This window comes from Pseudopodoces humilis, chromosome 2 (assembly GCF_049639895.1).
Source record: "Pseudopodoces humilis isolate 2021_Gansu_Grassland_sample_001 chromosome 2, ASM4963989v1, whole genome shotgun sequence".
NCBI lineage: Eukaryota > Metazoa > Chordata > Aves > Passeriformes > Paridae > Pseudopodoces > Pseudopodoces humilis.
Genome location: NC_142201.1, coordinates 25,072,015 through 25,094,927, shown reverse-complemented (window position 1 = coordinate 25,094,927; position 22,913 = coordinate 25,072,015). Strand labels below are relative to the sequence as shown.

Sequence of the window (22,913 nt, the reverse complement as noted above, 5' to 3'; positions counted from 1 at the left end):
ACAATTTAGACTACGAACTTTGACACAGTCAGAACGCCAAAATAAACATTAATAATCTTGTTTTGTAGCAAAATTACAGTTGCTACCTAAATATCTAACCATTTTATTCTTTTAGTCATTCTATTCTTCAAGCTCCCTTGGGAAAGTAAAGCTATTAGCTGTATGCCATTTTCAGCTCTAAGATGCCCAGATGACCTATACAATAACTCAGTCTTTGTTTTTGCCATTTACTCTCAACATTTAAACCAGTATAAACTCGTTCTTGAGAGGTATAACCTGCATGCTAGACCCCACTCAGTGTCCTTCCTTCACATTTCTGGTGTCTTAGATTTGTCTTAGACCAAAAAAAAACCCAAAAACAACAACAAAAAACCAAACAAACAAACAAAAACCCCCCAAAAATACAAAAAACTATTTAAAAACAACTCAGGTACAGACCCAAAAATTTCAGTGAACAAATGTTTACTTGCCACTGGGAGACACTTGTTAAGCTCCACTTTCTCAGTAACAGGCCTGATGACTGAAGAAATGAGAGCAACACTTTTCCCTTGAAGCAAACTCAGCTTGTGTATAATACTAGTTAAAAGGAAGGATGCTTCACAGATGTATCGCTGCTGGAGAACACAACGGCAAGGCTATTCCGTGAGACATTAGAAAGCTGTGTCAGTAATGGAGATAGTGAAGTTGCTCTCCACAATGCATAACAGCAGCATACAGGATGCATTACAATATAAAAGCTTCAAACATGCACACAAAAGAAGCAGACATTACATCAGAGTCACATCCTGAAATCGCAAGAGTAAAAAGGGATTTTATTTTTTCTTTTTAAATACACAGAACTAGGGTAACGTCTATATACCATTACAATACATTGTGAGGGATTTATCATCTCAGATTAAAACACAGGGCTTTTTTTCATAAGTGAAATAAAGGGCAGTAACTGCACAAATCACCAAAGCTCCATCCTAAGATCAAATAATTTACTTCACCATACTTGAGCAACTTTATACCTCTTATTAAATGACATGGTAGTTCACAATGCTACCAGATTCAGAAAATACAAAGGAGTGGAAATCTTGAATCGATTTTAGAAAATATTTTCTTTATGTAGGCAATGCTTTCTTCCTTCCTCATTTATATCCATCTCTACTGCAGCAATATCAGTCCAAGAGTCACATTACTCCGGGTCATCAATGTTATAAATATGGCACTGGAAGGAGTCATTACGATCTGAGCAGTTGCTTCTACTGATTTGGCTTTTATCATATATTGCTGTAGTAGGACAGGAGTCTAATGTTAGCACTGCAGTAAATGGCAATATTGCTAATCAAGAGAACAAAACACTTTACATCAGGGAGGCATCCTTCAAACCAACTGTGCTGCAACAGGAGCCTTCAGGAACTTCTGCAGAAATAAACAGAAAAACAATCCTTACTTCTCTTAGTTTCTCACACTTCCTGATGCCTCAGTTTCATAAAGAGTTCTCTTCATACAGGGAACAGCACCTCTCAGTAAGGTTCTTAACAACCAATCTATGGAACTGGGTCTAAGCATTCTCTCGGGTTTAATTTTTAAATGTACACTTAAGCTGATTAACACTGCCAAGTATTTAATGCTTTCAGCATTTTAAACAGTTGAAGTATGAAATTAAAGTCCAAGTCCATGACATTATATCCTCAGATAAACAACTATTTTGTACCATTTTTAAGGTTTTACTCCCTCCCTGCTTCCCTTCCATATCTGTGTCTTCACTTACCTACTACTTTTCCATGACAACTGTTTTTATTACATCAGAACTGGTAAATGCATGAGCCACATTAGAACACAGAAAGCATGTAGGTATCTCAAGGACAACACAAGTCTGCATGCACCTGCAACTAGTCAAACAAAAACATTCAAAAGTACTAAGACGTACAAGAAAAGCATTTGCTAAATGGACAATACTGTTTATAGCTTGAAAGCATGGCTTGTTGATTATTAACCATTTTGGAACAATCTTTGTTACCCTTTCTCTAGGATGTTTTTTTAATCAGAAAGTTATCTAAGCAAGTAACTTTAACTCCTTGAAATAAGAAGAGGGGAAGCCTAGCAAGAACAGTACTTTATTTCAGTGTTCCTTTTTTACCACCGCCATACACACACAAAAAAATCCACACTAATAAAAACCACAAATAAACAATCAAACAAACAAAAAAAACAAAAACAAAAAAAAACACCCAATAAAAGCCCCCAAAACTTCCACTGAAAGAAGCGCGTATTCTGAAGTTATTCTGCATGTAAGTAGAATAAAACTAGCAGGATTTATGTTTGGCTCAATATAATGAGTTTTTCAACATAAGTCTCTACAAGCAAACCCATTTTGGCATTTTGAAGAATGACATACACAAAGCATACACAAAGTTGTTTCAACAAAAGCAATCCACTTAAGGCTTAAAGTCAGACAATTTCTGCTATTACTTTACCAGGTGATAAACAGGCTTTGAGGCAGTCCTGAACAGAAAGGCTCCTACATAAGAGACAGGCTTTTCCTCCAAACTGGAGGAAATAACAAGCCTTCCAACAAAAGGACCAAACTAATAGAGTATGCTACAAGCCAGGAAGAGGTCACAAAAAAAATTCAGACAAGAAAGGACAGCAGAGAACTGCAAACATTTGCCTATAAAAGACTCTTGAGCATGAAACTGAGGAAAGAAACAGGTTCCTCAGAAGTTCAGACACAGAAGCAGAAAAACCCAAATGTGGATTCAACCAGACACGAGTGGGAAATTGGCTGTTTCTTTTGTAAAAGCCATTTGCTTTTTCTGCAGTAGACATGGGAAGCAACATTAAAAAAATGCATGCAAAACAAAACCAAAACCATGTTTTTTTCACATTGGGAATCAGAGAAATTATTTACAGAAGCAAAACTGGTGCATTCAAATAAGAGAAATGGAAAGGGCTACTTAGAAGAGGAATATGGAGACTTTAAACAGTGACAGTTCTCCCATTTCATTTTCTCCTCTGAACACTTACATCCTTGATATCTACAACATGCATTTTGTTTCCACAAGAAGTTTTAGATGTGTGTGTTTGTATACACATGAACTTGCAGTATACAATCACATCTTTACTGCCCCAAAAGGAAACAGCTTAAAATAAATTGTCAAGTCTAATTCATAGAATATTTCAGAAGACAATAAGTCCAGTAAGTCTCTCCAGGTCCACTAATATTATCATGCAGACATCTACTATCATGTCTTTGATTGAAGATACAGCATGTACAACAACTGCAGAAAGTAAACTCACAGGCTCTACTTCAAACCCCTCAAAGACATCAAGACATTTTAAAGCAAATCACAGTAGATTTAAGCCAAACCTAGTGATTTTAAAAGCCCGATCATTAAAGCCTTTTTAATGTTTCAGTAACATATATGATAATAATCATGTCTATAATCATGTCTCATACTCTAAAATTAAAAAAAATAAATCACTTGATAGCAAGGATTTACTCTATCTTGCCCAAACAAAAAACTCATAATAACTCAAAACTCAAAACAGGGTAATCATCTGCATTTTCAGAATGTTTGTGCCTTGAACTACTATTTTGAAAGCTATCCTTCTACAGAAGTGGAAAACTGCCAGTCAGATATAAGCACACACTAAGGGCTTTAGAATGGGTTTATTTTAACAGAAAACAGAAGAAAAGAGAACTGCAAACCCACTGAGAAGCAATGTAAGAGCAGGAACTTTGATTTTTTTTTTTTATGGAGCTTAACTTCCATGGGTTCTACTTTGAATCTCTTCCCTCATTTGCAAAGTGAGTTTGGATAGTTTATATTAAAAGTTGCAGAACATACTCATGTGTTTTTAAATACAACAATGTGTTTTCATGCCAGATACACTCAGGCTTATAAAAAATGACTTTGTTTCTTGTTTGGAGCATAATAAGCAAAAAAGAAAATTAATACTAGGAACTAAAAGAAAATCCCAACATCAAAAGTAAACTGCAAAGTTGAGGTATGTTAAAAAGCATGTTTGAACTTTTCATTTGAAAGAAGTATTATTCCTCTCACGTACAGCCCTTATTTGTTTGCCAGGCAATCTTGCTCATTCTTTTTCCTTCAATGCTCTAAAAACTACAGGATCTTCTCACCAGACCAGAATTACATTTAAAGTTCTACAGTGAGCTGGGTAAAGGCCATTTCAGTACGTCTCCCATCATTAGCACAGACTCAGTTTTGAAATAAATATTTATTATCCCTTAGAAGAGCTGTGGTCCCCAGGGAAAATAAACAAAAAGAAAATCCAGGAAACAAACACGCACAATGAAACCAAACACCTGTAAAAATGGTAATGCTGAAAGAAAGCCCACTCTTTCCAGAGAGCAAACTACTCAAACACTGGGCCCTTACTGTGAAAACCCAGCAAGTCTCTATCTCAGAATCTTCTGAAATTTTCACATTTCTCCTTTATTTTAACACTCTTCATTCCACACATCAGAAATCAAACTGTGAGGGAGGGGAGAAGGGACAGATACAGGGTGTCTCAACTGACTAAACACCCAAGGACTTGCACTTGAAGCTTTGTGCCTTGGGACAGAGGGATACCCACACTGGTTTTTTTTTTCTTCTGTAACAACTTTAGTCTTTCACCTTCAACACCTCACTGCTTCTGTTCACATCTTCCCTAGTCCCTTTTGCATTTGAACAAAGAGGAAAGAATACTTCTTGCATGTTTCATTAGATGCCCAAAGTATCAACCACACGTGCTTCACTTTCTTTCCCCTTATACTGAATATACCAATATAAACATTTCTTTTTTAATACTAGTAAAGCACAAGGAAAATTCATACTCCCATGTAAGTTGATAGACATATCTGCCATCTTAAAAAATAATTTTTTAGCACAAGTGACAGTTCTATTACTAATACCTTCAAGCAAATAGTTCACGCTTTTCAGATAAAGGATTACAAAGTAAGGTCTCCAAAAACTGAGTCAGCTGAAGTACAGAGTGACAGGAGAATTTCACCATCCAACCTGTACTACAGCTACCATCTTGGATGAGAATGTGCCTCACAGCCATAAAAGTAGGATTACTTAGGTTTTTATCATGCATAAAACCCACCCACGCCACTTATGTCTTAACTAAACTGAGACCTTTACTCCTGCCATCTACATATAATAAAGCAAACAAACCTTATCTACTTACGTGCAGCATTTCATAAATAATTTAAAGTGGCAATTTCACTTCCTTTGGATCAGAACTTAGCCCACTGAGAACACAAAATCTTTACTATTCTTATTAAATATTTACTATATGGCTGTTCTGGCATCCTCACAAAAGCCTCTACATACAAATGTTATGCATTAGAAAAATACAAAAGCTACATTTAAAACATTTAAAATATGCTGGCAAATGCACAATAGCAGGGAAATGCTAACAAAGCTGACAGCCTAACTTTCACTGCTGATTCTTTCCAGGACAAAAAAGCAGCCTCGTGAGACAGCTTAACCCTTTGCTTTAAGGTCAATATGCATCAAGTAGTTTTCCATAAAAAGGATATTTGTCACTACCTGGAAAAAAAATTTAAGAAAACATTTTTCGTGAAGCAAAAAGACAGCCAATGCTTTCCATTGGTGTACATTACAAACCTGGAAAGGTCACAAGTGTTTACCAACTCCATGCAAGCAATGAAAGTATCTGTCCTCTGCCAAAAACTTTTCTATCTGCAGAACAGCAAACCTAACAAACCTAACTAGGTGTGTTACGCCTACAAAAAAAACAGTAAGGTGAAGAATGCAGGAGCCTTAACATAACACTTTACCTGAATAGCCCATCCTCTGTCATGCAAGGAAAGTTTCAGATTATACTAAATCTGTTTTTTCACCAAGCTTTTCACACAGCTGTGCTGGTTGTAGTCATATAGCCGTGTGTCAAAGCAACAGGCACACAGAATAATCACTCAGCAATCCCACTGCAACTTCCAGATTTATTGCCATCAAGGAGACACAACTTGCACTGCAGCAAAAACCACAATTCCTGGGGTTTGGCAAGCCTCAGCACACACTGCAATATAACCATTTTTCCCTGTGAATCTCTAGTAAGAGGCCAAAGGAACATGCTTCCCTCAGGCTCTTGCTGTCTCTATAAAACTGCTACAAGACAGCTTCATATACCACTGCTCCTGCAAACCATGTGCCTGTAAGAACAAGCTTCTAGATTTTAATTTTATTTGATGTGATCCAGTGGCAACCAGTGTCCTCACAAAAGCTTCCTAGCCTAAGCATCAGATCATTATTTAGATAACCCAAAATCTAAACCAGACCTGGACATGGTGGTTGGGAATTTATGCAATGCCATTATTATGGATTTTCAGGTGGTTCTTCCAGGTACAAAACTTGCTTCACAGATAGTAGGCCAGTCGAAGTTCCAAAGCCTCAAAGACAGCAAGGCACCTATTTCAAAATATACCTTTATTTTCCAAGTCCTTCCAGCAACAAGCAGCTGCAGCACTGACCATCCTGCAATCCATTTCTCTGAGGGCACAGGGTGAGCACACTAACATTTCCCCTTTGTAGAGAATGAAGTAGCCCTGAGCTACCATAAGCTAAACCCTACTGTGCTCAGCATCAGCTTTCCATCCTCTTTTGCTGCCAGGCTGAATTGCCACTTTCAAATGCATCAATCAGATACACACTAAATTAGGAACTGCACTTCTTCCTAGCACAGCTTGCCAAGACAGCTGCAGCACTGTTTTCTGTAGTAATGACTTTGAAGGTACTAAAATAAAGCTCTGGCACTGATGTCCACTAAAAGAAGGTACTCCTGTCATTACTGGAGATAGCTATCATTGTGTTTTTCTTTTCAGTGTAAGAGTGCCATGCAAAAATATATTTAGTAACCTGGTGTGGCATAATCCTTTCAGTCATATGCTTCAGCTCAGTTTGAGGGTGATAACAAAAGCAGGCATTGTTTGCTGTAGTTTTCCAAACACCCAAAGAAGTAGGATCTTCAAAGGAAGCAAGGGTCAATTTATCTGCCCTGTATAAGGCCCCAGACAGCAACAGCTGATCTGGTCAGCTGGGGATCAGATGACCCAGAGCAGACTGTGGGAAGGAGGAAGAAAGTGTTTCTGTCAGGCCACAAGAACTCATTTGGAGTTCACTGTGTTGTCTCCTGTAACTTCTCAATGGGATGTATACAAGGAGATAGACAAGGCGGGCAAAGAACTGCAGAGAGACCCTCCTGGCTCAAACTGGGCTCAAAGAGGATAATGGGCGTGGAACAATGAACCAGGAAATCTGAAGAGAAAAAGATCTTTCAAGAAAGCCTTTACAGAAAAAGCAGGAACCATATTAAGAATACCTGAGGCAGCACTAAAAGGAAATTGAGGCACTGGAATATGATGCATCTGGACTTAAAGATTAATTCACTATTCTGACATAGCACATGGGAAAACAGAACATCCTGAACCATCTGCAGAGGAAGCAAAAGCTGGACAAACAGAGCTTCAGCAAGCCAAATGAGGCTGAGAGATACCCTCCAGAGCAAGGGTTGTATACTTTCTGGTATCTATTCTGAGCTTAGGCTCAGAATTAAGCCTTTCCAGGAATGTCTCCAGTATTTTAAAGGCTAATGGAAACATAGCCTTTATGGCCACAATGGAACAGTGCAAAATAAGACCAAATGTTTTAACACATTTGCTAAAAAAATAAACATTTTTAGCAAAGACTGTTTTATGTAAATGGATTGTACTGGACTCAGCCTTTCCAAAGGCCTTTCCATCACTAATTCTTCAAAAGTCTGCTCCGAAGAGAGGAAAAAATCTTCCTCCTGGAATAGTGTCTACCAAAACTTTCAGATCCTCTTTTAGAACATGCCTCTTAAAGAGTGCATCCCAATTTAAAACACTTAGCAGGAACAGGTAGATTCACTTTGCCTTTTTTTTTAAGGGTAAACTCAAATCAGAAGCAGGAAAGCTGGCTTAATTTGCCAATTTAGTGGTCAAGCTCTAAATAAAAGTTCAATCGAGCTTCAACTGACCACATAAGTGGAGAACAGAGAAGTATTTATAGCCTGCTTTCCCTGCTCAGAAACCACAGAAGGACACATTACAACACGTGACTTCAAGCACATGATATCAAGTACTCAAGTTTCTCTTTCAGCCAAGGACTCCCAGTCTTCTATGGAATATTCTTTCACCATTCTTTTCTCTCTGATATTTTAAAAGAGACACAGAAACCCATTGCATTAGCCCAAATTATTTTAAGAGAACATGTCAACTACACTGAGATCAAGGAGGTTTTACTTTCATATTTTCCTTCCTAAGAGTCAAATACTCTTCACCATCTCTTCCTCAATTTAAGGTCTGAGATCCTTTCCAAAACTTGTCATCTCATAACCCAGTAAGTCTTTCAAGAACAGCTTACTGTTATATGCCCGTTACCATGATCCAGTATTTTTTCTATATTAATGGCATAAATAACTCTATAACAATGTCTAGAGCTAATGCTATTTTCTTTTTACCATTCCCCAAACTAAACACATGTAATTTCAGCACCTAAATGGAGCTCTAGCGTAACTCCTCAGGGCACATGCACCCATCATTGCTCCATGGTGACATGTAGTGAAAGCTGAGACAGGCCAGCTTAAGTCTCAAGGGCACAAGCATTTTCACACTATTTGTTACTAATTAAAGTCTAGTAGCTTTTCTTTGCCAGCCTCTCAGGTCACACTTACACAACACCAGTTCCAAATTAAGTTATAGGCATGTAGCTCTCAAAGAGTTTCCCATCCACAGCTACCTCTCCACCTAGCTACTCAATAGCATCAGGCTAGGACTTCCTTAGATATTATGAACATCTCAATTAAGGTACATGAATCAGACAGCTTAACAAATTACTCACTACTTTGAAAAAAATTCCTTTTTGAAGGAAAATGGTTTTGTAATTGACACATGAGTCAAAGCAGGGAAGGATGTTAATAACCATGTATAAGCTGACTGCAACCATTTTTCTTTAACTAGAAGAATAGGAACTAGGAGAAATACTTTAGCCTGGTCAGGTGCACAGCTCTGAATGCCTCAGTTCCACCTACAGTAGTTTTCACTGAGCAGATAAACACAGGGAAGTTGCTGTGAACCTCTATTGTAGTGATCTTAAAGCAGAAATGGACAAAGGCACCACACAGCCTAATTACTGCTGTGGAGACTCCAAGTTATCACTCAAGGGTGTTATGCAGCTTTATCCACAGAGCCTGTTTTAAACTTTAGAATGTCTTATTACTACCATAGGCTCAGAGATTAAAACCAAGATGGCTGCAAAAGAGGCAAGAGTATTTTCTCCTTTAAATTAAGCAGAAGTCACTAGTTCTTATTTTAGAATTAGAGCAATGCAGGTTAGAAGGGATCTCTCCAGATCCTCTTGCCACTTTTTATTGAGAGGTAAAGAGCATGAAGCTTTTTTCAGACTAAGATAATATTAACAAATATGTTCTGTTGCTTGTTTTAGAAATGCTGAGTCTAAGTAATGATGTTCAGAATTAATTCATTCCAAGTATCATTAGTGAAATAGATTGTGTACACCTTGTCTAGCGAAGAAAACCTTGATTTTTAAGCATTTGACACTGGTCTTCACATTAAACCAGATACCCGTCTCCCACAGGTGCCTGTGCTAAAGACTTTCATAATCTTGAAGTATTCCTGCACTGGCATCTTTATTTCTATAAAACATGCTCGCATAAACACAGGATGAAACATCAGGCATTTAAGGGCTGTTCATTTCTGCCACAAATCATTACATTTTGACTGCACTTAGAACATAAGAAAGGTCAAATCGTATGACACAAGCACTACAAGACCATACAGGGAGTTAGTCTAGAGAGAAAAAGGTGGAGTTATTTCCTGGTTGGTTTATTTTTAAGTAAATTCCCTCCAGCAGTCCCCCACATACTTCTCCTCATTCTATAAATCGTCAAGCTTCTTGACATTTACACAAACTGTTAACTCCCACCCCTCTCCCAATTAACTTCTCTTCTGGTGCCAGCTGCTACTCACAAAACAAGGCAGTGTTCCATGGATGTCAGCATCTTGCCAAATCAGCCCCTGACTCATCCATCAGCACTCAGGGATGTCACTTCATTCCAGTTAGAAGCACTACCTAGAGAACTCTGGCTCTTGGCAGCACTCCTTCCCTCACAGCAAAATTTGCTATTGCTTCATCCATTTCTGCTTCAAACCCAGAGGGACAGATTTGCCTCTCCAGGAACGCACCCACACAGTCACTGCCCAGTGGTTTGTCACTCAGCAAAGTGAAACAGATGTCTCTATGAACAAACCGACAGTACATCCCGAGAGGAAAAGAAAGCACAAACCTGTCTTTGCAGCCAGAGTCCCTTCTGACAGCTCTTGCAAGACTCCAGGAGCTACACACCACTGTCTCAGCTCACTTAACACCTCTGCTTTGGTCTTTTCCACACACTGCAGGAAACTGAAGGGAAGTCCAGATCACACCTTTAATCAGTTTAAGGAGGAAGTGACAAGATGCAGCTGCCTGCAGCCAGCAGCCCCACAGCCATGCTTTTTCACTCCTGTACTGACCTAACTGCCCAGTGCCAGGTGGGAAGCTCCCTGTGCTCCAATCCACAGGGCTCGAAAGACCACATTCCTCCTTTTCCACTCCACATCTCCAGGACAACTAGGAATTTGACAGTGTGGTAGCACTTTTCCCTTTTATCATATACTGTCAAGGATCAGCTACAAGCCACATAATCGAGCAGCTGCTATTCTGCAGCAATAAATAGCCATTATAAGCAGAATTAAGTGATCTGACTGCAGGCAGAGGGAGAAAGCAAGAAAAGCCGATGCTACTGCTTTAGTAACCTTAAAGGTTTTCAAGTATTTGCAGTTCTCTCAATGACTCAACTATTACCACAACTCAAGCATACTTTGTTTGGCTTTTGCCACCATTTTTAATATTCAAGAAAGCAAATGCCTGCGTAAAAGTGTTATTATTTTCATCTTAAAACACCTTAAGAGTTTGCAAGGAAATAGCAAAGGAATGCTGATGTTTTAATTCTACATGCCCAGCAAAAATCTAGCATCAAGTAATTTTTTGTAAAACTTATTTTTGTATATATGCTGCCATAAAAGGTCTTTAAAAAAGTTACGGCAAATATCACTAACAGTAAAAATGCTCAAGGTAACCACTTCTTAGGAAGTAAGTCAGAAGCTTAAGAACCTTTAAGAAAAAAAAGATAAGCCTTTTAAATTTGAGACCTCCTGGGCTCAAAGAGGCAGGAGATGCAAAACCACAATCCAGACTCCCTTTACAAACATGTCTTTATACCTGCCCATGCTCACTGTGCACTGCTCCACAAAAGCATGTGAAACTTTCCTACTGCTTCTGTGTCATTACAGCCAATGAGTATGGAAACATAACCTCCTTATGTCAGAGAAAAGCTTACAGCATCAAGAAGTCAACATATTCATATTCATAAATCAGCTTAAAGCAATCATGCCGTTCTGGGCTAAGGAGAGAGCTTTTATCCCATTTTTCTCTTCATTTCTTCCCTCTTAGTGCCAATACACAGGCACCTCCTAGCAAACTAGGCCATCTGTAAATAGCAAGCAGACAGTTAACATTGTTCAGGAGACCTACAATACCACAGTATTTGCAGGTAAAGTTACAATAACCCTGTGGGTTAGTTTTGAGTTTTATTTTTTAATCTTTAGAAGGTGAAAGAATTGTGCAGTTGTGCTCAATAATTGTCATTAAATTTCTTAGCCTAGCTTTAGCCCACCTGGACCCATCCTCCCCAGCATGATATTAACTACTGACCATATATTCAACTAGCTATGTACCTGTTGTACCAACAATATACAAAGAGCTTAAAGTCAAAAATAAAAGGAGATTTGTTTAGAACCTTGAAAACTGCTTGTTAAGGTCACCAGGAATTGAAAATCTGATAAAAATTTCTGGTTAAAAGGGATAAAAATACTATATATTCTTTAAAAAGAAACAGTGTGAGACATTTAAAAATCTCTATATTGGATTTTAAACATTGAATTAACTTGGAAAAGTTTTTAATACTTAAGGTTACCTGAGAAAACTTTGATTTTTTTTTTTCTTCTTAGCCTAGGCGAGCAAAAAGTTTGGATTTATCAGAGTTAAGCTTTCCAAAGTTCATACTGATGGTGAGAACCCTAGAATATGAAACATTAAGGTAACTCTAAACATCATGGTTACTGTTAGTGTAATTCCACTGGAAAAAAAAAAAAATCAAAGAAAAAGGAACTACACAATTTAATAGAAATAAGTTTATGGCTGTTCTGTAACACACACACAACACACCAATAAACAACAACAGCAAGCCAGTGTATTCTGTTTACAGAAAAAATGTTGAGTATTAAACTAAAGGACTAACATTAATCTATCAAAATCTGCTTACAGTGTAAGAAGTCTTTTCAACCAAAGCAAAATGTCTAGCCTGAACTTACATTATACTTCTGCAAATATCAGCATAGAAGTTTGTTTTTAGCCATGATTCAGTCAATAAACTGTTTTAAGCTTACATCTACAGTAACTTCTTTTACACATATTGTATTTCACATAATAAAAGAGTTTATTTCTATTTTATAGTAAGATTTTATATTTTTTATATTTATATAAAATATATAAAATATAAAATTTTTATATTTATATTTTTATATTTATATTCATATTTTATAGTAAGATTAAATGGCAGCCTGGTTTTTAAGAACTTTCATGCAGCTAAATTTTAAATAATGTTTTCCCCTCTGAAAAAGTAATCACTGAATAAGTAGATGTCAAATCCCCAATAATGTTTCCTCCACATTCCCAAAACTCATCCAGCGCCTGGCATGCCCTCTGTTTCCATAGCCTCAAGCCAAAGGCAAAGACACCAGATACATTTTAACAGAACCCAATTCTCCTTGAGTGAACTTTGGGATCCCAGAGCCAAACACTTCACTCATTCATGAGCCATGGATAACGCCAGCCTGGGAAATTACAGTTTATTTGACTCACAGTCACCTCAAGAATAAGACCAAGTAAATAGACTTTAGCTTTTTCCTCGACAGCCCTTCTTCAGATACATTACCATCCCAAAAATAGGATTAGATTCAGCTCTCTAGTGGTCTGCAGGAAATAGACCTAAAGAAACTAGGAGTTTCAGTAACCTACCTAAAACTGCTAGTAATTAAATTAATACTATAAGTGCAATTTGTCAGAGGCAAGTGTCACTCAACTACCTTCTTTGTAGCTTCACAGGATACATGTCCATGCCTCATGATAGACTGACAGAAATCATAGAACCAGTTCTATTATTTATACTGTGAAATTGTTAGCCAAACTTCGCAAAAATACACACAGCCATTTTTCCTTCACATTAATCCTTATACTGTCTTATGCACATCATTTATGTTCCAATAACAGTAGCATTTTCCAGTTTTATTTTCTAATGACCTCTTGACAAATATAGAAGTTTCATGCTAGCCATCAAATGCCACAGCTGATTCAGATTCATCTCAAGAGATGCTACTTACAATGAACATAACTAGCATAAAATAGTTATACAAGCACAGATAATGGATAGTGTTCATACTTCATTACAATAATTTGTGAAAACAACTCATTAATAGGACTTTGAAAAGAACTGAAAAACTATATGAAATGCTAAGCATGAACTGCAAGTTACTAATGCAATTCAGATAACAAAAAATCCATTTTGGTTCATCTGCATGTCTACTCCACAGTGTAAACTAGAAACATTAGAGAGAAAAAAAAACACTACGGGGCAAACAGTTCAGCATTCCCTCCCTCTCCCCAGTCCAGCCATACAATTATCTCCAGACAAGTACTTCATACACAAGGGGTTTTTTCTGCATACAACTATTTTGATTATTAACATTAATTTTGCAAAACTTTTAATGGCACATCAGCAGATGTTCTTTTCAGAGGATTTCACAACATCCCATCTTAATGGTGAAGCAGAGGAAGAGCCTAATTGTCCTTAATCCTCTATTCAAAATAGGTTAGATGAAATCCTCTTTTGACTGAAGCAAAGAGATTAGTGAGTGTCACCAGGAAAAAGAAACACTATTCCCCCCTTACCCTGGCCCGTATCTAGATGAGTTTAATGATTAATGAAGGAAACAGATTCTCCTATTTCAAAAAGGGAAATTAGTTTACAGGGAAGAGCAAAATAAATGGAAAAATGTCTCTATGAAATATCCAAATTCTTAAGCTTCCACGCTAGTAGTAACGACCATGACAATATAAATAAGATGCATACCAAAAAACACATTCCCAGTATACCTCAGTAACCAGAAAAGAGCTCATGTGAAGACCGTTTCTTTAAATAGCAATACACATCTTTATCCCCGGTAAATCTTGGCACAATTTTTGACATTGCTAAATGAACAGCACACAATCTAAGGAAGCACACGAGCACCCATCTGCACATGAATGCATATGAATGCAGATAGGAATAAAGAGGGAAATAGATGGTATCAGGAGAACAAATGCAGAACATTTAGGTAACAAGAAAAAAACCAACCCCAAAACACAGACACTACAGGCTTGTGTTCACACCCAGTTTTTCCTGTGACAGTACTTTTCCTCTCTGGAAGCATTGAAGTACCCCTACAACTTCTCTCTCTATGGAAAAGGTAGACAGTACTCTCATCCTTGTCCCAAGAAGAGATGAATGCACACAGTAATTAACATCAGCAAAGATAACTAGGTGATATATCAGCCTGTGGTCTTCTGTGATGTTCGAACAAACTCCAGAGTCACTGGCTCATCTCCCCAGTCTCCTAGAACAATACCAAGCTCGGCTGCAGTTTCTTCCTAAAAAGAGTGCATTTTTTAGTATAGTATCACAAATACTCGATACTTTCAAAATTAAAATCAAAGTTTAATTGAAAAAAAAAACCCAAATAAAACACTTTTATTAATGATGACTCAAAGAGTCTGTGCCACAGGCTTCTCAGAGTCATTACAGAGAGGGAAGAAAAACAGCTTGTGTACGTATGAGATAGAATAAGAATCCCTGGTTTGTCTTGTCTACCTGCAGCTGTTACCATGGTAATTATAGCAGAAAAGAAAATAGCATTCCAGTGTGATTTTGCTTCACAGCTCAGGATGGATGAACTTCAGCTGAAATGTCCCTCAACAACTATACAAATAAAAATAATACATTAACCTGTGTAATGGTAAACCATTAGAATAAGCAGAATTATTCTGGAAAAAAATATCAACTGTCTAAAAGACTTCTAAGAGGAGAGGCAGGCTGTTTTTCTCAAACATCAGCAACAAAAAAACCCCAAAAAACCCAGTCAAGTTGAATCCAGTTGCAGAACAGGTTCTAAAGCATCTGCTTGGTCTTCTCTGTTACATGTTTTTCTCTTGTTTCTGCTCCCTGACACACCTGCACATGAAATGCAGCAGGCATCCCACTGTAAACCCCATTGGAGCACCTCAGAAACCACAACAGATTTCTAGTCACACTTAAGCCTAGTTCGATGGACTAAGTTTTATTATGCCCATCTCAACACCACAAACAGCAGCCAGCCATGGTATCTGCGGAATGCTTTACTTGCCAGCCCAGTCACTGTTTTCTAAGTATTGGGGGTTTAAAAAGCAGGCTCATTAGAAAATCCCATTCCATCTTGTCACTTTTCTTGTTTCAACCACTACTGTACAACAGAAGAAAAAATTCAATGAGAAACAGTGATCAGAGATGGTAAGCTATAAATGTGCTGCTATGTGGTACTTTCCATTCCCCAAAATAATTTTCAAAAGGCTTCCTGCTTGCAGAACTGATACTCAGTGGTGCTTGAGAAAGCGCATAGAAGAGGAACAATATTAAACTTTTTTTAATCAAACAACATGTTATCAAGAGACAAAAGCAACTATACAGTTTTTGGATTTTTGATGCTAAAAAAAGATCAAAACTTCTCAATCTATTTTAAGTCATTGAAACAGTTCTAAAATTTAGATGCTCCAAAAACAATGTTTTCTACTATCACAGAACAGTGAGTGCAGATGAGTAATATTTTGTAGTCAATAGCAACCAGCATGTAATATGTACACTGACTTCCTGTAAGTTAACTGTTTTACATACGCAATGGCCTATTTTCATTTGTTTATTCTCAAAAGAAAGAGGAAGTTGTTTTTCTTGTGTAAATTAGTTAACTGATGAAGAGGGGGGAGGGAGAAAAAACAGAGCTCATGCAATTCTCTATGTTTATAGAGAATTGTTTCCTTCAGCAATAAATAATTCATGGGGGAAGGGAGAGTTATCTTGGAGCTTTTTGAGCATCAAATAATACTGAAATATCTTTAGAGTACATTACAAACCAGAATGAACACAAGACTCACTACCAGTATGAAGAGCTAAATTTGCAGGAGTGACAAATTCTGTCAGCCACACTCAACAAAATTAACTTCTAAGTAAAGCTTTGAAACTTTTTGCCTTTTTAAAATAACTTGCTGAAAAGTCAGCAGGAAGCACTCCATAGAGTAGATGCATGCCCCCCACACCCCCCAAAAAATAAGAGAAAAAGGCAATTAGGCAAATAACAAAGCAATGGTGCTTGGGGAAACAGAAATTCAAAAGTTATTCATGCTGTTTGATGCCCTCTGTTGAACCTTCCACAGCAGGAAGAACTGGTGGTACCTGCAGGGAAGCAGAGCTGAGAGATGGGAAGCATCTCAAGTTTCAAAAAAAGCATTGTGACACACAGACTTGCACAAGAGATAACAAAAATGGATTACATATCAGGAATAGACACAAACCCTTATGAGCTTCAAGTTACTAATTGTTGACCCATGAATACATACACAGATTCTACGGAGAGCACTTTCTGTACACTCAATACAGCTAGCAGAAAAGGTCTGTCATAGAAATATGTTTATATAAAGCTTAAAACAGCTTCCGATTTTGTCAAATTATACCTCTGAACTTAAAACATAACACAACACTTTTGACTTACTTGACAAGGAATAAAACTGTTTATCAGGAACCCTGACTAAGAAACAGACTACACCAGTTTAATACTCATCTGCAGGAGTGCAAAGGAAGCTGAATAAATTCAGAAGCAAAAGCAAGAACCAAACACCCTCAAATGAATTAACTAAATTTAGATTAAAAACATTAGGTCATCTGAAACACTTGACAAATGGATTGTCCTTTAAGGCACAAATGACTGTAAAGCACCAAGGCTTACAATTTCACTAACTTTCAGGTCAAAGCAGTTATCAACCTCTACTACATCAAAGTTAAGATAAATAAATAAATAAACTCAATATTAATTTATGTCTACTAAAGACTACATACACAAGCAAAGTGCTTAGGAAATCTAATCAGAAAACAGTTTTAGAATTATAATGCAAATCAAAAGCAACAAAAACATCTAAGTCAATGACAGAAAGTCACAGGCTGGCACAAAACTTAGTTAAGACCTTGCTAAAAATCCCTACCATAACTTCCTGGTTAGGCTAGTCAAATGTCTTCTCAAACTACGATTAAAGTTGACCCACTTCTACAAAAGTGAAAAACAGAGCTTCCATTTGTAAACTCAATTTATTCTAGCCTCCCAAAAAAGATTTTTCAGAAATACCTGCACAAGTAATAGGCCAGCAGCTCCCCAGAGACCAAAGCTGTAGTAAATCACTGTTCCTTCTGGAAACATGTTTTACCTGCAACTACATGCATTTAGACATAGTTGCACAAGTAACAAATACTTAAGATCCAGATTTGTAATCCTGAAGTAACAGGAGAGTCTGACAGAGGAGAAGCAGTAAAGTAGCAAGATCTCTAAATATACTACATAATACAGGCAGAACTCCTCAGTAATACAGACCTCTGACCCAGTAGCATTTACTTTACAACCTAAAGCCATCAACCTGGGCAGGAGCTTTTAGTGCCCAGGGCCAGCTGTCTTATAAACCCAGAGCAGACTGTCACCATAGGCTGCAAGATGTTCAGCAACCATTTAGTGTCCAAACAGGCATATGCTGAAGAGCAACATCTTCCCAGACTGCCCAGATATATTCAAATCAACAATATTCAGAGATATCCAAATCCATGTTCAGATATAAACAACTACATAAGACATACACCCATGTTTTATTAAGGAAAGTGTTCATTTTGTGAGAGATGTCACCAAAACCTGTTTAAATATTATTAATCAACTTTTGACTATGATGAGGACAGACTTCAGAAGTCCTCTCACCAGCAAAAAATAAGTGATCATAGAAAACTAAAGCAGCTACATTAATATGGGCAGAACAGATCACTTAATGTGTCATCACAATGTCCCAAATAATTTAACTACAAAATAGAAGCTAATCTTGTATAGAGGCAGTTTTAATTGCCATCGTATCCGGTTTTTTCCCCCTAAATAGTGCACTGCTTAATATTAAGCTAACAAGTTTCTGTTGTTACTAAGCAGGTTCTGCATGACACTTACAGGATACCCCATGCTAATTCTGTATTTTCTGTCTATGCAGCTGCCCTCCCTGGGGTAGCACGTATCCTCTGGGGAATGCATGGAGAAGACAGAGAAGCATTTTGTCTGATGCAAAAGCAACATCTAGAAAAAAGGTTTATTTTTATAGAATATGTGACAAAAAGTATAGTCCCATCAAGTAATGTTCATACTACCCACACACAGCCATTATTTGCATTATTTGGGAAATAATAATAATTTTTGGTGTCAAAATGTATCTTATTTATCTTAATGTAGAAGACTTATTCATTTCCTATGATTCCATGTAGAAGCAAAGCTGTATATTAGGCTTTATTTCTATTTTGTTACTTAAAGATGCCTCTAATGTAATTCATACACATTCTAAAGCAGTAAAATGCACAGATGAACCTCAACAGACACAAATAAGAAAATTACAACACTATTTATCAGCTTGAAAGATCACAAAGGATATGGAAAACTGAACTTCATGTCAGCTGTACTGCAGTGAAACAAACACCTTTTCTGTAAAAAAGTTATTTTTCACCATCAGTCCTGTAAATTGAGTATGGCTACAGGAAGCAAGACGTGAAATGAAAATAACCCAAAATTTGCAGGATGATCTAAAGAGGGGGAACAAAAGGATGTCAATTAAAAAAGTAAGATAAAGACAATTCCCTCTTGTACTTCTAAGTGACTACAACAACCCTTGGTGAAGAGATATGGAGTACAGTATGACTAGCATGCTGAACAGAAATTTTATTCAACCAACATCACTAAACTCTTCAGTGCCTTGAAGATAGAAAAAGGACATTCAATGCAGGTAAAACAGCAAATATTTGAAAATGCTAACCAGGAAGCTGACAGCACACAGTCATTACTATTCTTCCACAGAGCTTTGGAAATATGTGCACCGATTTTGCACTGCTTCAGGACAGAAAATGACCAGTTAAGGAAAAAGGAATGGGAGGGATCTTCCCAATCAAACAAATCCCCTAGTATTTAACTTATGCCTTTATGTCCTACGACAGGACTGAGAAAGAAAAGTGATGACACAGAACTGTTAAAAACCATCCTATTAGAAGTTTCCATTAGTCCATCATATCATAACTGTTTGTTTTCCTGAGACTGTACCATAAGAGCTCCCAACTAACCCAGCATCCCCAGATGCATCAGCCAAGGTTCTCAGCATTATCCAGAGACCAGCCTTCTCTAGGAAGGACCAGCAGCTGAACAAGTCCAGGAGACTTGCAGAACAAAAATTCATAGTTCTAAGACCCTGATCAAGAAAAAGTTTTTGTACCAAGTTTAACTAAACACAAGCTTAAACTTACTTTGGAATAAACACAAGATGTAACTATCCCCTCCAGCTCTCCCACACAAGAGTCAGTGCCTTGTCTCCCTTACTAAAAGTAGTTTGGAAAGTGGCAAGCACATCCACATCTGTGCCTGGCTGGTGCGTACAGAGCTTTGGTGAACAACTCTGGAGTGATGCCCCTGACATGTACATCTGCTACTCATGCAGAGCAGTCAGCTTCGGGCCCAGCAACCAACTAAAACTAGTACTTTTAATTTTCACTGCTGTAGATGTACAAAAGTAGTTGAACTGTGGAGATATAAAAAGACTAGAAAAACCATGCAACACAGACGTAAGGTTCTCAGACCTCAGCGGTCTTACTGAATTGAACACAAATTTACTTACAGCACCTTTTCCTTAAAATTACCTTTCTGTGGAAGAAAGGCTACGAATTTAAGACACTGAGTGAAAGCAGAATAACAAAAAACAACAGGTGAAAATACACAAGGCAGCATGGACTATCCTAGGCATACACACATAACAGAAGGTAGTGTGACCTAGACAATAGGAAGCCTTCTTCACATGGGATATAATAATGTTCCATTTATCTTTTAGACTGCTGCATTAGTCTCATCAGCAGAGCAGGAGAGTGGCGACAGTTCACAATTCAAGAGCTCAAGCCCTTCACTTTCAGCATGCTGTCTTCTCATGTACCTTTACTGCAGCTGCTCTCAAGCCCACTTCCATCATATTTGATGCTTAAGCCTACTTTGAAAGAGGTTAGCAACAACGTTATGCAGAAGAGATTTAACAGTGTGCTTGCTCTGTGCAAAATGAACGTGCCATTTGTACAGGCTCCAGAGGTGAGCACACAAAGAAAGAAAACTTAAACTAAATCCAACAGTTAGATCAGCACTGACAGATCTCTACACCCAAAGTGATCTGACCTCTTTCCAAACAGACCTCGGCACAACTCACCTGGTCTTTATATCCACAGAGATCATTATCTCTCTTATACCTCATTATTACTGTTGCTACACATTATTTGGAGTAGTCTCTTTCTGTTCTTAGGACCACTTTCTAAAGATCCATACACACATAGTTGCTTTCTATAATCACCTCTCCACTCTCTCCTCATTGCACACATATCCTATTGTAAACCAGAAGAAAAAAAGAATATAATTTTTCATCTCTACTACTTTTCTTTGTTTATACTTCAAAAAGACAGACTTCAGCCTGTAGCCTCCACCTGTAGGTGGACACAGCTCTTGGCAGACACAAAACTAAGTGTATTTACCGTAAGGGAGAAAACTTGAGTGCTCTGACCAAAACAAATGTACTTCCTGCACAGAAAGAAAAGCTGTTTGTATTCAAAAATTCTTATTATCTCTCCCTATCTTTTCAAAGTTACTTCTATACCCAAAAGCAGAAATCCACCATTTCCTGGTATTGGTGGTCCCCATGACTTGTGCTAAACCCCACACTTACAGGCATTCTGCTAATCTACTTAAACCATTATCCTAAGCATTTATTAGGCGTTCCATGGAACTGGAGCCGCGCTCACTGACGCACCTCAGCCCACACTTGGACCCCACTCTAATGCGCTGCCGAGTTGCCCTCCCAGGCGATGCGGGTGGGTTTTCACACGCTGACCAACAAACCACATCAGCCGTCTTTCCCCGGAGCGCTCTCAAGTCTGCCTCGTTTGAATCTTACTGCGCACACCTACAAAAACTTGGGATCGTTCTGCCCATTCGTCAGTATACTTAAATTAGACAATTCCACAAAAAAAGTCGCCTGAGTGAAACAATATAGGTAACAGAAAGGGAAAAAACAAAGCAAAAACAAACATGTCAAAAAAAAAAAACAACAAACCAACCAAAAAACAGAAAAAAGCTCGAGAGCTAGAGGTTTTATTTGCCCTGCTAACTACGTACACTGTACTCTCAGGTCAAGCCGCTGAGGTTCAGCGAAGGACAGTCCCGTGGGGCGGCCGGGCTGCGGGGCGCGCACAACACCCGGTGCCGCCGCTGCTGCATCCCCGCTCGCACCGGGCATCACGTGCGGCGGCCCCGAGGCTCCCCGGCCGCCGGGCCGGTCACGGGCCCGCCCAACTCCTGACCGAGCCCCTCCTGCGACCCGAGGCCACGGCGGGGGCTGCCCCCGCGCCCCGGAGCGAGCGGCACCGGCGGTACTCACGTATCGGCTCACGAGGGTCCGCAGGAGGCTGCAATCCATGGCGGGCGGGCGGCTCAGGACCGCGCCGCCGGGTGCTCGCCGGTGCCGCCGGGCTCCCTGGCTCGCCTCCTCACTTGCCACATGCAGAGAGCCGCGCTCGCCCCGCCGGACCCGCTGTGACGCCGGCCCGGCGCTCGCCGCCGTCCCCCGGCTATGCCATGTGCTCGCCGCCGCCGCTGCAGCGCGGCGTCCCGCGGCCCCGCATGCCCCCCGTCGCTGCTGCCGCCGCTGCCGCTAGAGTCCCGCCGAGGGCAGGCGGAGGGGAGTGCGCCGCCGGGAAAGCTCTCCCGCCCCCCGCCCGCTGCGCTCTGCCCGCCTCGCGCACCGCCCAGGGCTTTATCCGGCGGGCGGGGCCGGGGCCGCCCCCGCGCCGCTCCCCCCGCCTTTCCCCGGGCTTGGCGCGCGCGCGCGCGGGCCCGCCCGGTACCGGCCCGGCCCCCGCCCCGCGCGCGCCGCTCTGATCTCGCCGGGCGGCCCCGGCGGCGCGCACGTCACGCGGGGCGGGCACGCGCGCCCCGCCGGCCGTGCCCGCGCCCTGTCCCGTCCCGGCTCTCGGCGGGGGGGGAGGCGGGAAACCTGCCCGTGCCTGGGAATGGGCTGGGAACACTGGGGTGAGCCCGTGCGTTATGCTGGCAGCACTGGCGGGAGAGATACTGGGAGGGAAGACATAGGGAGAAGCCAGAGAGCAATATCGCGTGCGTTGGGAGGGAACTGGGAGCACTGGTGGAGAGCCAGGGAGCGGCACTGGGAGCAGTGGGAGGGGAACTGGGAGCACTGAGGGTAGCCACGAAGCGATACTGAAAGGACTGGGATGGCATGAGAGCATGGAGTGGAAGCCAGGGAGTGATGCTGGGAAGCGAGCTGGGAGCACTACGGGGAGTCAGTGAATGATGCTGGCAGTACTCG

At 39.7% G+C, this 22,913-nt stretch overlaps 1 protein-coding gene across 8 annotated transcripts in view; it reads right to left on the bottom strand.

Moving 5' to 3' along the window:
- The window catches only part of ATP11A (ATPase phospholipid transporting 11A), a 115,668-nt gene extending 93,447 nt beyond the window's left edge, over nt 1–22,221 (bottom strand). For all 8 annotated transcript variants that reach the window (XR_015774652.1, XM_088067924.1, XM_088067933.1 and 5 more), the window contains exon 1: nt 21,969–22,221. Coding sequence is in view for 7 of the 8 variants with exons in the window: in XM_088067924.1 (XP_087924050.1) it covers nt 21,969–22,007 (39 nt within the window). In the remaining variant the exon portion in view is untranslated. The remainder of the gene's footprint in view (nt 1–21,968) is intronic.
- Between the last annotated feature and the right edge of the window lie 692 nt (nt 22,222–22,913).